We start from the raw sequence: 14,901 nt of genomic DNA on the forward strand, positions 1-14,901 counted from the left end.
GTTGGTTCCTGGAACCCACAAATGACAAAGGGTCTGACATTGAGTTACACATTTTCCCAAGATGGAGAATATCTAAGATATTAACAAGACTTTGGTTGGGAGGATTAGATAGAAATCATTTTGAGGGATAATTATTAAAAACTGAGTTCCAATGGAATGTATATCATATATTAGACAAGTCAAAAACAAGCACAGAAGGATGCTAACATCATTAAACAGCAGAATCAAGAAGGTTCAAATGAGCAGAATCTCTCTATCAAATATAATTTCAGATTCTAAAAAGAAAATTGTGAAAGGTATCTTTTCCCTCCCCCACAAAAAAGGAAAAAAGAACTACAAGAGGATCTTGAAGATCTCCAGAATCTGTGACCCCATAGCAGAAATAGATGCAAAGCTTTGGCAACAAAAGAATCCTTCTGTTTCATTCATGCCTATAGAATCATGCCTATTACAGTCAGGAAACTTGATAGATCTAGGTGGGCAACCATGTTGGTCTGAAGCAACAGTCCAGCGGCACTTTTAAGACCAACATAGGTTTATTCAAGGTATGAGCTGTTGTGTGCCTGCAGACTTCCTCAGATATATCGAAATAGAAGATAACAGTTCATCAGGAAATGAGTTAGGTTTTAGTAGAAAGTTAATAGATACAATGTTTGGCTCAAAATCTTGATCCTGCAGCCTGCAGCGTAGCTGCTAGGCTGCTTGGATCTGTTTGCCCACCAGGGAGGGAAGGGACGGAGTTCACCCGTTTGGGCGCGCTTTGCTGGGGGCGGGGTTTAGCCGCGTTGTCGGCTAGCTCCTCGTTCCTTGTCAGTCCCTCGGCGATCGGCCCTCCCACCCGCCCTGTCTGTTATGTAGGCATTGCTGGTTGCCTCATTTGAGGAGCCGGGTAGGAATTTTTTATGCCCCGGTTGATTGGCTGGTACTGGGGTGTGTTTTTCGCCTACCCTGCATAGCAGTGCAGTGGATTGAGGAATTGGCTTGGGGAAGGTGCCTTTAAATAGGTGGTCACTTTAGTTGGCAGGTTTTAGGGGTTTAGGACACTATGCGGCTAGGGGAGGACTGTGAAGCATCCCCCTTTTGGGGAATTTTGGGGTCTGGCATGATCGACCTTGGGGTTTGGAGAATGCAGACTGTCCAGGAGGCTCGGCTAGAGGGTGCCTTTCTGCCGAGATGTGCGTCTGGGTTTGGGCCCTCTGGTGCGGGCCTCCCTGCTGGGCCTGCCTGGAGGGAGCTGAGTCGCTCAGCTCTGGCTGGGGGGCTGGGTCTCTCGCCCGTTAATGGCAGGGGAGCGGTCGCGGTGACCCCTAGCCCTGGCCAGGCCGCTGGTGGGGTGCCCTTGCTGTTCATGTTGCGAGTTAATAAAGTGGCCCAATTTTATTCCAATGCATTGTGTCCGTCTCTTTATTCCGACCTTGGTGGGCAAACAGTGTTTTTAACCCATGGTTTTTAACCCATGATCAAAAGTGAGCTGTTCAGTGGAACCAGTATCAGCCCAGTATGTCCTTGTTCATCACTTGTTTTAAGTTTGACTGGGGAGGCTTATTGTGTCACACAGGGCTTTTTTGTTTGTAGAAAAAGCCCAGCAGGAACTCATTTGCATATTAGGCTACACCCCCGACACCCAGCCAGTCAGAATTGCATTGCTGCTCAAAAAAAGCCCTGGTGTCATATATTTTTGTTTTAGTTTTTACTATTTACGTGGATTTTACTTTGTAAGCAGTTTTGAATCCCCAGTGTAGGGGAAAAGCAAGATAAAAACATTTAAATAAATACATGGAAACAGTAGCATATATATAGTGTACGGTTTAGTTCACAGTTTAATCCTCTTTCCTTGCCCCCTTCATGGCATATTCTCTTTCTTTCTCCGTTCCCTTAACCTTTGTTTGCTGCTGCTTTTCCTATGCCTTGGCTGGCTCTACTATCTTTCTCTTCAACTGTTTTTGTCCTTTCCTATGACTCAAGCTAGTTCTGAGATTGAAGTTTAGTTTACTTACTGGTAAGAGTTAGAATTATACTTATTAGTACGAGATGATAGAAGTTTAGTATATTGGCAGGTAGCATAAGAGCATGGCAGATTGACCAATGATTTTTCTTATTCTGTACCAGTGGGTGGAAATTGATTTAAAGTGATCAGTCCTACATCCAACCTATGACCTTTGCCTCCTCTTAAGTTTAATTGCAGTACCTTTCCTACCAGGGCTAGCAAAATGGTTCATGAGAAAATGCTGATTCACACATACATGTAATAATTCCCACATACTGGACTGTAATCCATCACTGAGACTGGGAGAATGTATAGGTTTGTTGTTCAGAATTGAGGTTGTGGGAGGTCATCAAGAATAAATATGAAGGTTATACAAGCCCTGATCTTTAAGCACACTTATGCATAAGCATGTTTAAGCACAAAAATTCAATTTCAGATTGCTGGCAAGTACATTGTTTGTAAACACCTAAGTAAGTAGGAGATGTAGGAAAGATAGCCTCACTATTTCCTCAATAATGTTTAATATGTAGAACAATAGCAGCCAATTAGGTTGATAGTATTAGCTACTATGGAAGCACAAAAATTGCAGGATCTTTGGTGAATGATGCTCATTTAGAGGATCCTGAGCCAAATCTAGTCCATAAAGCAATTTTATTTATGCTAAATGCTTGCCAAATGTAGAAACATGCTACTTCCAAAGAAATGGAAATCAACTTCAAAAGCTCTGGCAGTCAGAGATATTCTACACTGTTGTGTTACATTTCTTTTTCGACTATGAATTTAATGCCCCAGTCAATAGTTAACTGAGAAAAACAACTGGATAGCATACATGTTATTGTGTTGCTTCTTCTTGAATGTTCTGGAAGGGCAAAAGACTATTGTTGTTATCTGTTTTTAAACATTATTTGCCCTTCATGTTTAGCGTTCTCCCCCCAATGTTCTTCATGCTTACAGGGGCTTGTGCTCTGCAACTGGGAATCCCTTATTGCTAGCTGACAGTGATTTTACCTGTGAGATCAGGTTGTCTCCCCCACACAGACACCTCCATCATAGACTTCCAGTTCCTGAATAATTCTCTGAATAACGAAAATACTCAAGTGGCCACTAGAGGTATAGGTGATCCAACTCTGCTCTGCAAGCATTTATCAAATGTCTCAGGAGAATTTGTGGAAACCATTGGCGGTGCTTTCATAGCTACTGTAGGTCTCTAGAGCTAGTGTGCCCATTACAATTGTGTATTCCATTATGTTTGCATCTTTCTTCTGTTATATACTGCTTTCCCTTTAACTATTTCTTCTGTTAAGCATCTTTCTTCTGTTAAGGAATGAATTATGGAATGAAGAACAAAAAATGTTGCAAAGAAACTTGTTATTGTGAATATTATTAATGAAGTGATTCATCCTGCCAGGTTGTTGTTTTTTTAAAATTATATTTAGAAGATATTCTTGGAACCCGAATAATTTAGTGGTCTTTTTCAGCCAATATATCAGAGATCAGAATTCCTCAGATATACAAACATGATGGAGACTTTTTTTTTTAAACTTCTTAGGCAGTCTAACTTAAACTTGTGTACATTTTTTACCTTTAAAATGCCATACTTAATTTCTTGGATGTAATTCAATTCAATATCAATTCAGCCCTGATCTTCTAGACAGTGGGATTTGCCCAAAAGAAACATCATTCAAGAGAATGTGCTGACTTAACAGAATCACTGCCAGAAGCTGTAAATTATATGTGAAATTAAAACCTGCCATGTGGGGACCAGACAGCCCTCTTGTAAAATAATTGCTTTTGTGGTAGTGGGTCTATTATTAAGAACATAATTCCCAGGAAGTCAATGTTCAGAAAAGAAAGCTTGCCTGCTCCCTTCTCCAGTTCTGTAATGTGTAGGTATTTTCAATTAGCAATGAAGCTTAACTGCTTGGTGTAACCCCTTTTGTGTATATGTGTTCTAATGTCTACAACAATTATGTGGGGAGATTGCTAAAGGACAATGGGTTTGGGGTTTTTTTTGCACAAATAGTGAAAATGTCCATGTCTACAGACCAGCATATTATAGGCTGCCTGGCTTCTGCTCAAAACTGCTTACAATGTGCACAGGCAAACAGAATTTCCTGCTTGATGTCAAAGGGGATGGAATAGGAGAAAGAACTTCCTTGTTTTGTTTTGAAGGAATGCAGTTTATTTGTTGCCTATGTCTATAGACTAGTATAGCTATGTGGTGAAAGTGGAGTGGCCAGGAAATTTATCCCCTACTATTCAAATGAATCTGGAGGGATTTGAATTAGAATAATAAATTATATGCAAATAGAAGAGTTTAATGGTACCACCTCATTCACAATCTCAGCCACTGGAGGGAGCAAGACCAGCACATACCCTCAGAATAAACTAGAGCATGACACTGTTGATTTGAAAATGGACCTTACTATAAAGCAATAGAGTATTGCACTGTTAGGAGAGTACAAGCTTAATAGCTGCGCTTTTTTATGTTTGTTTTTGTAGGTTAATTCAGTCAGAACAGGAATGGGGGACAAGTGCATTGTTCCAGTGTCTTGCCCAGTGCCAGCTGCATTAACTCCTGGAGTTTCATCATCTATACCAGTGCCTATGCCAGGTACTACCCTTTCTGGCACAGTAAAACCTTTTGTGATGCCTCTTTGTCAATATGGAGGACTTTTCCCTACACCAGTTTTTGGAGTGCAGTGGTCAGGCCTGACAGCACAGCCTGGAATTGTGGGAGGTCAGAGCATGGCACATTGTCTGGCTCTGGAAAAAAACGGCTTGCCACTCTTTCCAATGCCAGTGCAGCAATCTGTTGTCAGCCCATCAGGCCCTCATTTGAGAATAACCTAGCCTTGTTGCTTCTTAATGCCTGAGAATGATTGTGTCGAGTGTTTGAGCCCATAAGCAGTCTCTTGTTTACCTGTTGGCAGCCAGTTCAGGCCTGCTAGTGCACACAGCCATGAGCTGCATCAGGCAATCACTGTGAAATGATTTCACACAAATAAGTTTGTTGTTATGGCAATACTTGCTTCTCCGTCATTGTGTTCTGGTGTTTGAAACGGCAACCTTTAAAATACATTTACTTGAATTGATGGTTAGATGACTGTATTAATCCGGCAGGAGTATAGTGCCTTGAATTTAAGCTTTTCAGGTTCATCTGGAAAGGTGTTAAAAAAAATCAGACAGGTGTATATTATTTACAGTCTGCTTATGTGAGATTAAATTTTTAATTTGCAATATATAAATATATGTGTATATAATTGAAAGTTTACATTTGGGACTCTTAAGAAATTTTATTCTATTTTCTCCTGTAAGTGCTTTTATTCTAATTGGTGGCTGCAGTGTTTACAAGAGGGGTTACTGATCAAAGTCTTCTTTTATTTGAATGAAAAGTAATAAAATGAGTGATTTGATTTTTTTTTTTTAAAAAAGGAGTATTTATAGGAGCCTAAAAGTAAATTGTATATTATGTATGCAGATAATAGCTTTGGGCAGTGCAATTTGTTATGCAGTCTTTCTGGAAAAGCTATTGCATATAAGAACTTATATTTTCCTGTAAAATAGCAAAATGGTAGGCAGTGTTTCCCCTCTTGTTCAACAGTAAGGTTTGTTCTATTCTAAATAGATTAGTGTAATTAAGTTGCATTACAAGTCCATGCATGTTTCATATGTGAAGTAAACCTAACCAGAATCTTGGTTATAGGAGAGCCAATCCCAAAGTTCTTAAAAGAATTGTGTGAAGTACAGAATTTTCCTTGCACGTACTCTGCCTTTGTCCCATGAGTGGTCTTAGTTCAGAACAATACTTGTCACTGAAGTGCTTACAGACTTCTGAACCAGAATTAAAATGTGGAGTTTTCTTTTCAACCATCCCTTCTTTTTTCTTTTTAAACACAGCAAGAAGTAGTTTTGATATTTAGCTACACTTGATTCCACACACACACACACACACACCCCCCCGCCTTTACATCTTAGCTCAGTTTTCACTATAGCTAGTGACTTGTGCTTTGCAGGGAGGGAATGTCTTCCTTACTGTGCACAGAAACTATATCATCACCTATAATTCTACAGGTGAAAGGTAACTGCTAAGAGTGATTTGCAGAGTGGTAACTCTCAATTTACTTAGGAGAAAAAGTTACAAACATAATGGCACAACTGACAAAACTATGACAACAGACTAATGAAGGCACGCTGCTGCTTCTCTTTCTCTCTCTCTCATGATATCTTTGATCTGTCTTCTGAAGAGGCAGAGCTGTTGAGCTGTGAATTATATAGTCTGTTGTACTTTGAGCATTAAGGACTGAAATATTTTGTTGGTACCATTTTGCTTATAGTTCATTAATTTGGTTAAAATTGAACTTTGCAGAACACAATGCAGGGTCCTCTGCTTGGGCAAAGTACTTAACTGTAGTAAGAGATTTCTGTTCTCTGTAACATGCATTTTTCTTTCATTTGAGACTTTATTTTAGATTTCATGTATGTGTGCTTTATGAGTAAAACATGGAAAATCTGTTCGCACTGCTCCCACCTTGGCTTGCACTGAACTACAAGTTGTTGCTATTGCCCATTTGTATACTGACAGTGGCACTTACCCCTTTCATACCCAAGAGTCTGTATATATTAAAGAGAAGAAAAATAAAAAAATTTTGCTTGAAAAAAATTGCAAGAAAAAACAGTGTGTTGCTGAGATTCTCAGATACTATATGTCTGGTTCCCCAGACTTTCAAACTTCAGCTAATGTTTAAAAGTGAGGCATTGCCATTTGTCCCCAGTTAAAAGGGCAAACATTTTCATATGCACTTCGGTCATAGTAATGGATTCCCAGTTTACCAGGGTTTCGTGTGTTGAAGTATGAAATCATTTGTCAAGTATAGAGGTACTGCATGCACATTTCTTTTACAGAAACATTTGGCATATCACATGGTAAGTTGTCAACCCTGTTGACAGTATTTCCTAACTAAAGGCACTACAGCCATTATTGACTCTAGTTAAAAATACTGGGATACACAAAAAGCATTTCTGTGATTACAGGTTTTCACAGCACTAGTGATAAAGATTCTGTGAACAATCAACAGACCAATATTTTAACCAAGGTGTTAAATGCTATAGGGGCTAGCTGGAGGAATGCTGGAGGGAGGAATAAAGAAATCATGGACTGGTTTTGAATGAAGAAATGAAGTCTGGGATCACAGAGTATCATTCCTTGCTTGTAGATGAAATTCAAACCATATTGCTTGATTAGTAGCTGTGGGTCTCAGGATCTCTCTTAGAAAAGAATTGCTCACAAACAAACCAATTGCTACACTTAATTTAAGGATGTGGGATTTGGTTTTGTTGCTTTTTATTCTTTAGGATGAAACTTTAGGACGGGTAACAATTTAAACCAATATAAAAATGTCACTACATGAAAGAAATTGACAACAGGATGAAATAGCATTCATAGTCTTTCCACCTCTCTTTTGGATTAACTGCAAATGAAATTCAAACAGAAAAGTTTTAGTACTAAGTCCAACGGAGACACCATCATGGATGTGAGCAGGTTTCCAGTGATAGAGTGTGCCACTAGGGTTGTCAGTTTAGAGATTTTGGGGGTAGAGCTCAGGGAAGGAAGGGAGCTCAGTGGGGTATAATGTCATGTGCAGCCATTTTTCCCAGGGAAATTTTGATGTCTGTCATCTGGAGATTAGCTGTAATTTTGGAAGATCTCCAAGCCCTACCTGGAGGTTGGCAACCATATCCATCACCAGGGAAAACGTAACCTTACAAGAAAGCCTTCATATCAGTCTTATTTGTTTATCACAACACCTAGAACAAAGTGCATTTTTCTTTTAACTCTAAAATATAAATTCAATCCTTTATCCTTTCCATTGATTACTTGCTAATGCAGTTTATTTATTAAAGTGGAAGGGCTTATTTCTCACCTTGCAGCTGGAATGGTTAAGCAGTAATGGTGGCAGCAACAAGAAAATGTCAACAGAAGGCTCCATAAAGGATTTATAGTAATTCAGCATTTTATATCAAGGTAGCCAAACTATTTCTTGTCTCATGCACTTCAGTACTAATGGAATGACACTGACATTTATGGTTCAGGAGTCCTGAATAAAACATGCTCTATATTACTATACATGTGCCAAGTCTGAATCTGGTCTGTTGCTTCTGCTGCCTTTTACAAGTGTATTATCTTTATCAATTCTGTTTTGGCTTTTAGAATAAGGTTCCAGGTCTTGATACTGGCTTTTAAAAGAGATATACTGAATTTGTTTCCTTCTTCCCTTAGCAGAGGAAAGTCTCTACCTATATAAATGTAGTTAGAGCGTTGTTATAATCCACTGGGACAGGAACTGGTGTGTGGTTTCTATCCGGTATTTTAGCCAGTGCCTATATAATTGGTGAGGAGTTCACTCATAGATTGTATTTTATCATTTTAAAATTTCTCTACAATTTGAATTTATCCCAGAGATGTAATATTTCCACAGAGTTGCCCTCCTGTTTTGATAAGAAAACGGAAATTGGGAATGGGGGGGTGACATTTGTGTCATACCTATTTTATTATCCAGTCTAAACTTTTGATTTCTTTAGGAAATGAAACAACCTTCTTGAGGCACATACAACTTACTGCTAGGTATTTTAAAAACATTTTACGTTGTTTTTTTCCCACATGCTAAAGAACCAGGCAAAAAAAATTGAGAGTGATGCAAACCTACATCATATAGGAATTGTAATTATCTAGTGCTGTAGATTGTCTCATCTTAAGTTTCTAGGAAGAAAAAATTCTAAGAGATCAAGCAGCATGAAAAATATTAACACCCAGCCACTAAAACCATTCCCTCATGAGATTCTCCATTGGAAACTTGAAAAAAGAAAATACCTGTGGAAAATGTTTTCCCCTTCCCAATTTTTCCAGAATTTTCCTATGCTTTCACATCTCCACACATAACAGACATAGGATTATTAATTATCAGTTGGTTGATTTTTCAGATCATGATAATGTATGGGAGAAAGCATATTTTAAAGTGTCTTACTTATTCAGACACCTAAGCTAAATTGTGACAAGTTAAACAAAGGTACTGTGATGTGCTCCAAGCTTCTCCCAAGGACTGAGCACCAAGTACACTCAGTTACCAAGGGCAGTTACATTAAGAGTCAGGGGTCTTTTTCTGGGAGAATGTGGTAGAATGGAATTCTGGAACCTCTTTGTAGAAACAAAAAGCTTTGAGAACAAAAAATGTTTAAAAGTTAACGAGGAGCATCTGTGTCTTTCTCCTTCATTCCCTTTTGAGATTCCCAACATCTCTTTTCCCAGAAAAAAAGCCCTGTGAAGAGTACATTCCAGCAATCCAGTCATTGGCCTATGAGTGCCCTAGGTAATAACTAGAGTTGCCATTTCCAGGATGAAAGACTCCTGGAGATTTGGGGATGGAGTCTGGGGAGGACCTCAATGGGTACATTGCTGTAGAGTCCACCCTCTAAAGCATCCATTTTCTCCAGAGAACTGATCTCTGTAGTCTGAAGTTGAACTGAAATTCCAAGGGATCTCCAGGTCCCACCTGGAGTCTTGCATCCCTATAAATCAATCTAAAAGAAGGAGCTTTCTTGTCAACCACTCTCTTCAGTTATTTTGAATTCAGATCCAGCTACAAATAACTTACTGCATCCAGCTTTGCTCCATCATCAGAGGTTCCCAATCAGGCTAATAAAAGTGTAATATTTCTCACCAGTCCCAAAGGCCTAGATTCAATTCCAGTAGACCACCTTGGAAACCAACAAGATTTTACAAGGATAAACTTTCAAGAGTCAAAATCCCCTTGTCAGACACTGCTGGACTCTAATCTAAATGTTTTACTGCAAACCAACACAACTACCCTCTTGAAACTAGTCCCAAAGGAAAACCTTAATTGGTCTAATTATTAGTATTTAATGGTAGTTGGTTTTGGTTTTGAAAACTGAACTACTTTTACAATGAAATGTAAGTTTCTGTATATGTGTTTTAAATCATCACAGCACAAACTGGTCAGCATTTCCAACATGTTAAAACTGAAGCTGTGCTGCACCCTTAGTCATGACTATGACAATAACATTTCCCCCAAAAGACATCTGCTGAAGAGGGGAAAGCTTTAAATCCATTTTGCTGAGCACATTGTTACTAATGATTGGCTCATGCTTGATATGGAGGTCCAAAAGTCTTGTCAGCTTTCAAGAATGTCAGCATATGCCTTTTTTGATGTGTGCACTGAAGTTTCAAAGAGCAATGCTTCTGAATAACCTCACTGTCTCTTAGATAACATTGGTAGAGAATCTACTCTAATGCCAGGCAAATAAATGCATCAAGAGCTGTAAACTCCTAAATCACTTTACATAGTAGAACTGAATTTGTCACTCAAAAGGGTTTAAGAGCCCTTGTGGTATGGCTGGTCTGTAAGGGGAAGGTTTTGGGGGGTGAGGTTTGCCAAAATGTTGAGCAATTTCACAAGGGTCTGCAAAGAGGGGTAAAAATATTCGCTCAGAGAGAGGTAGAAAGCACTAGCTTCTCTGTGAATTGACTCTGTGGGCATTTACACAGTTTCCTCTGTACATTCGCTATGTTATCCTCAGAAAGGACTGCAGGAAGCATTGTCCTCATTCTGAACTTGATTTTTATATCATCAAGTCAAATCTGTTGGCATCAAGGTGCTGTGACAGCATTACATTCACTATGCAAACCTTTATTGGTTGCCATCATAAAATATTCCGACTAAATATGATGCTGAGTATTTCAATAGCCAATGGGGGAAAAACCTGATGGGATGGATTTTAGGATGGATTTTGAAGGACATTTTGCACACAAAACACCTCAACAGATCTTCTTTGGGAGACAAACATTCAATTATCCCTACCTTGAAAATTTTTGAAATTCTTCCCAGAGCATCTTACAGATTTCTAGTTGGCAATGGTATGACTGAGCTGTTCAGTTTGGATTTCTTTTTATGATTCCTGACCCCCACACAGTTTTTAAAAATGCACTTCTGCAACTATGAAAAGTAAAAAACAAAAGCTTTAAAATGAAAGTTGTGATTGAAAATAAAAAGTGTTTTGAATTTATGTGGCTCTTGTGAATCTTGCCTCTCTAAACTACTTGTAAATGTTTTACAATATTTATACTTTTAAAAAAGGCTTCAGTTTCTCATTATTATGTGTGGATATTGTTTTTGTTCCAACTACAAGTGATTCTCATGGGGTGGGGGAATCTGCCCTGCAAAATAAGCATGTGCAGGAGTGATTATTAATTATGCTCCACTTCACTGATAGTTAATGATGTTCCAGGGTGGATGTAAACATTATGGAGGATTGCAAAAGTGGATGTCAAAGGTACACAAACTTGTCATGGCTCCAGTGTAACAGATGAAGAGGGGAACTGTTCATTACTCCCTTCTTGCCTCATGATATCTATGAGCTACAGCTGAAGACGATGCCTAAGCACCTCCCAGCAGGAGACCTGCACAAGCTGTATCTTAAGATGCTATGCAGAAAACAAACAACAGATTGGCTTGCAATTCAGAGAATTTGCTATACTTGAGGAAACCACTTTTTCTTGATCACCTGATTTATTTTGCTTGCTATCATAGGCCACCTTAGTACTGGTTGAGCAGTGACATAGAACTAGCATTCTTATGGCAAATGAATCAACTGCTAGGAAATGTTACTACAGGCAAAAAAAGAAAGGCAAGTGCTGCAAGGGGAAAGGCTTATGTGCATCATGCTCCACTTAAGGGGAAACATGATGGAAATGTGTATACCTGACACTAGTAGAAGAACCTTGTTTGTTTACAGTGTGTTTTTAGTTTCTCTCCAGACCATCACTCTGAAGATCTTGCAGTGTAGAAGAAAAGGTCCTTTCTGTTAACAATATACTAAAATGCTTACCACATAGCATATGCATGTACACACACATGCACACACACAAAGTACATGCTTGCAGATCTAATTACCAAAATGCATGCCTTAGGGATACAGACTAAAAATTGATTAATGTCTCTTTAAAAAGTTGGACATTCATAATTTATACCTGTAAATTATATAGCATGATTTGGCAGTGGGGAAAAGTATATTTGCTTTTGTGTTAATCTATGCTTTGACTGTGTGAGCATGTTGAGAGTATTTTGGCACCTTCATCTAATGTCCTATGGGTTGGATCCTGTCCATTTCTTACTGTGCAGTTCTGTTATCGTGCAGCCATGAGAAAAATCATGACTGTATGCCCTTGAAGTATATCAAGACCAATTAAATAACTATTATCAGGCTGTAGGCATCTTGTATAGGGTTTGCCAAACAATGAGTTCAGATGGTCTTCCGAACTATGGTAAGTGGTACTGGGCTCTCATAGATATTGTTAATGATAGACCACTCATGCAGACACAATTTCATGACATTTATATGATGATGTTTTTTTAATCTTTAGAGACTGCAGAGATGGTTTTCTCTTAATTAAAAAAGCAGCCAATGCTGCAATTTCAAGTATGCTTATCAGACTAACTGTCTGAACTGTGGTTATTTCCTCACCTACTTCCATCACATATGAAATAATATTGTGCTATTACAGCTGGATTTTGGTTGCTGCAAGTAGTGTGCTAAGGTGATATATGAAAAAGATTTGAGTGCAGTAGCACCTTGAAGACCAACAAGATTTTCAGGGTGTAAGTTTTTGAGAGTCAAAGTTCCCTTTGTCAGATATGAAGGGCAATACATGGAATTGTTTTCCCTTGGAAAAGACTAATGGCAGCCATGAATGGTAAAGCATCTGTTTGCCATGCAGAGAGTCCACAGTTCAATTCTGGGTATCTTCAGTTAAAAACATTGTGTAGGAAGTGATGTGAAAGACCTCTGCTGGAGACCTTGGAGAGCTACTGCCAGTCTGAATAGACAATACTACTCTTTGTGGATCAGTAGCTTGATTCAGTAGAAGGCAGCTTCCCATGTCATGTGTCTCACTCTGATATGTGTCTTGCTTTGCAATTAATTATGGGTCAGAGCAGGCCTAAGCAGGGGTTACACCCTCCTGAGTCTATCCAATTCAAAAGGGTATAACTCTGCTTAAGATTCACTGTTAATTATTTACTTTCTCAAGGGGCTCAAGGAAATGAGATTCCTATTATCTCACCAAGTATATAATTTCTTTCTGGCCCCATATTATCACTCCTACCACCAGAAGGTTACCAATTTGTCCACAGTTAGAAACCAGCATTGTCTAACCTATGGCTTCCAGGACCCTTCTAAGGGCTGTTGAGCTATTTAAGCATTGTGGAGATTCCTCCTGATTATATAGCATGGGTCTTCCCAGCCCTTGGAGCAATTCATACTTTGCTTCTACTTATTTCCTTGTTTTGAACCAGTTCTGACTGTTGTTCACACATTGTCATATGTGCACACATCTATATCGCCTGCGAATGCTCCATGCCCATTTATCATCCATCAGGGTTGTGGGGGAGGAGGGTTGATCATCCCTTCTATCTAAGACAGATAGAAAATAAAGTTCTGTTTGCTTAGTGAGTGTTATGCCTAAAATGAATGGCTTTGCAGGGGAACCTCTGGTTTGCTTTTTAAAAGGCATGGCAAAAATGAATGCCATTGTTATGTGGAGTCTGAGTTTCTATTTATTTTTTTAAGGTAATGAAATACTAATAATGAACAGGGCACTGAGATAAGAAATCTTTGCATTTAATCTATTCAGATCTGTTCCCATACATGGTTTTGATTTTAATTTTAATTTTTTTTTTTTTTTTAGATTCTGAGGAAGAGAGTGCTACCAAATGATATGTGGCCAAGTTGGGAGATAGGGTCAACGGCAAGATTGTACTTCAGCTGAGGAAGAGAAAGAAGCTGTGAAATGATGTCATGTGTGAGAGACCATGGGCTATTCTGACCCACTCAGCATAATTTTGTAACTTCTTTCTAAGCTTTTTTTAATTTATAGTTGTAAACAGAAACAATATGCAAAAAAGAAATAAACTATAATTATTTTGAGGGAAAGGCTTTTCTTCCTAAATGTTTCCATTTTTATCTTAGGAGTTAAGATTTCATGTTAAGAATTTTACGTCATTATGGTATATGGCCTGATTAACCATGTTCTAATTCTACATTAGCTGTTCTAGTTTTGCAAGCTGTAGTTCCCTTGACACAAAATAGCTCTCAGTTTAAAATATGATATAAACTGAGTAAGCTACTCCCCCATTTTTCTGATTCAGACAGATCTTGTTTGAACAAATAATTATTATTTTTCAGGCTGGCCAGCTGATTGGTAGCAGGGGGGTGCTGTCAGTGAGGGACTCCTGCCTCCACCAGGGGGTCTGGAAACCCTAATTGTGACTGGCCCAAGGTCACCCAGTAGGCTATTCTTTTGATTATTATCTTATATAGAAGATAGCTGATTCACATAACTATTTGGACTATGTGGCTTTGGTTTCAATCCAGACTAGTTTGTGCAGACACAAGGGATGTGATCACACAAGAGATTTGGCCCGACCTAGCCAGGCCTCTCATCCAGATTTAATGTGCTTGATCTCACAGGCACATCTGCTTCCTGTGTCCCACCCATACATACCTGGAGAGCCAGTTTGGTGTAGTGGTTAAGTGTGCAGACTCTTATCTGGGAGAACCCACTCCTCCACTTGCACCTGCTGGAATGGCCTTGGGTTAGCCATAGCTGTCGCAGGAGTTGTCCTTGAAAGGGCAGCTGCTGTGAGAGCCCTCTCAGCCCCACCCACATCACAGGGTGTCTGTTGTGGGGGCAGAAGATATAGAAGACTGTAAGCCGCTCTGAGTCTCTGATTCAGAGAGAAGAGCGGGTATAAATCTGCAGTCTTCTTCTTGTCTAAGGACAGGCTGGGGCCAGATTAAATAGCTACCATGAACTTCCTAGTAGCTAACCTCCAACTGTA

General features: G+C 39.1%; 1 protein-coding gene across 1 annotated transcript in view; it reads left to right on the top strand.

Annotated features, from left to right (window-relative positions):
* The window catches only part of WNK2 (WNK lysine deficient protein kinase 2), a 199,118-nt gene extending 185,125 nt beyond the window's left edge, over positions 1-13,993 (top strand). Inside the window, exons 28-29 of the mRNA XM_060239813.1 lie at positions 4,490-4,601; positions 13,749-13,993. Coding sequence (XP_060095796.1) covers positions 4,490-4,601; positions 13,749-13,777 — 141 coding nt within the window. The 3' untranslated portion in view covers positions 13,778-13,993. The remainder of the gene's footprint in view (positions 1-4,489; positions 4,602-13,748) is intronic.
* Positions 13,994-14,901: the final 908 nt, after the last annotated feature.

The sequence above is a fragment of the Heteronotia binoei genome, chromosome 5, assembly GCF_032191835.1.
Source record: "Heteronotia binoei isolate CCM8104 ecotype False Entrance Well chromosome 5, APGP_CSIRO_Hbin_v1, whole genome shotgun sequence".
NCBI classification, from domain to species: Eukaryota; Metazoa; Chordata; class Lepidosauria; order Squamata; family Gekkonidae; genus Heteronotia; species Heteronotia binoei.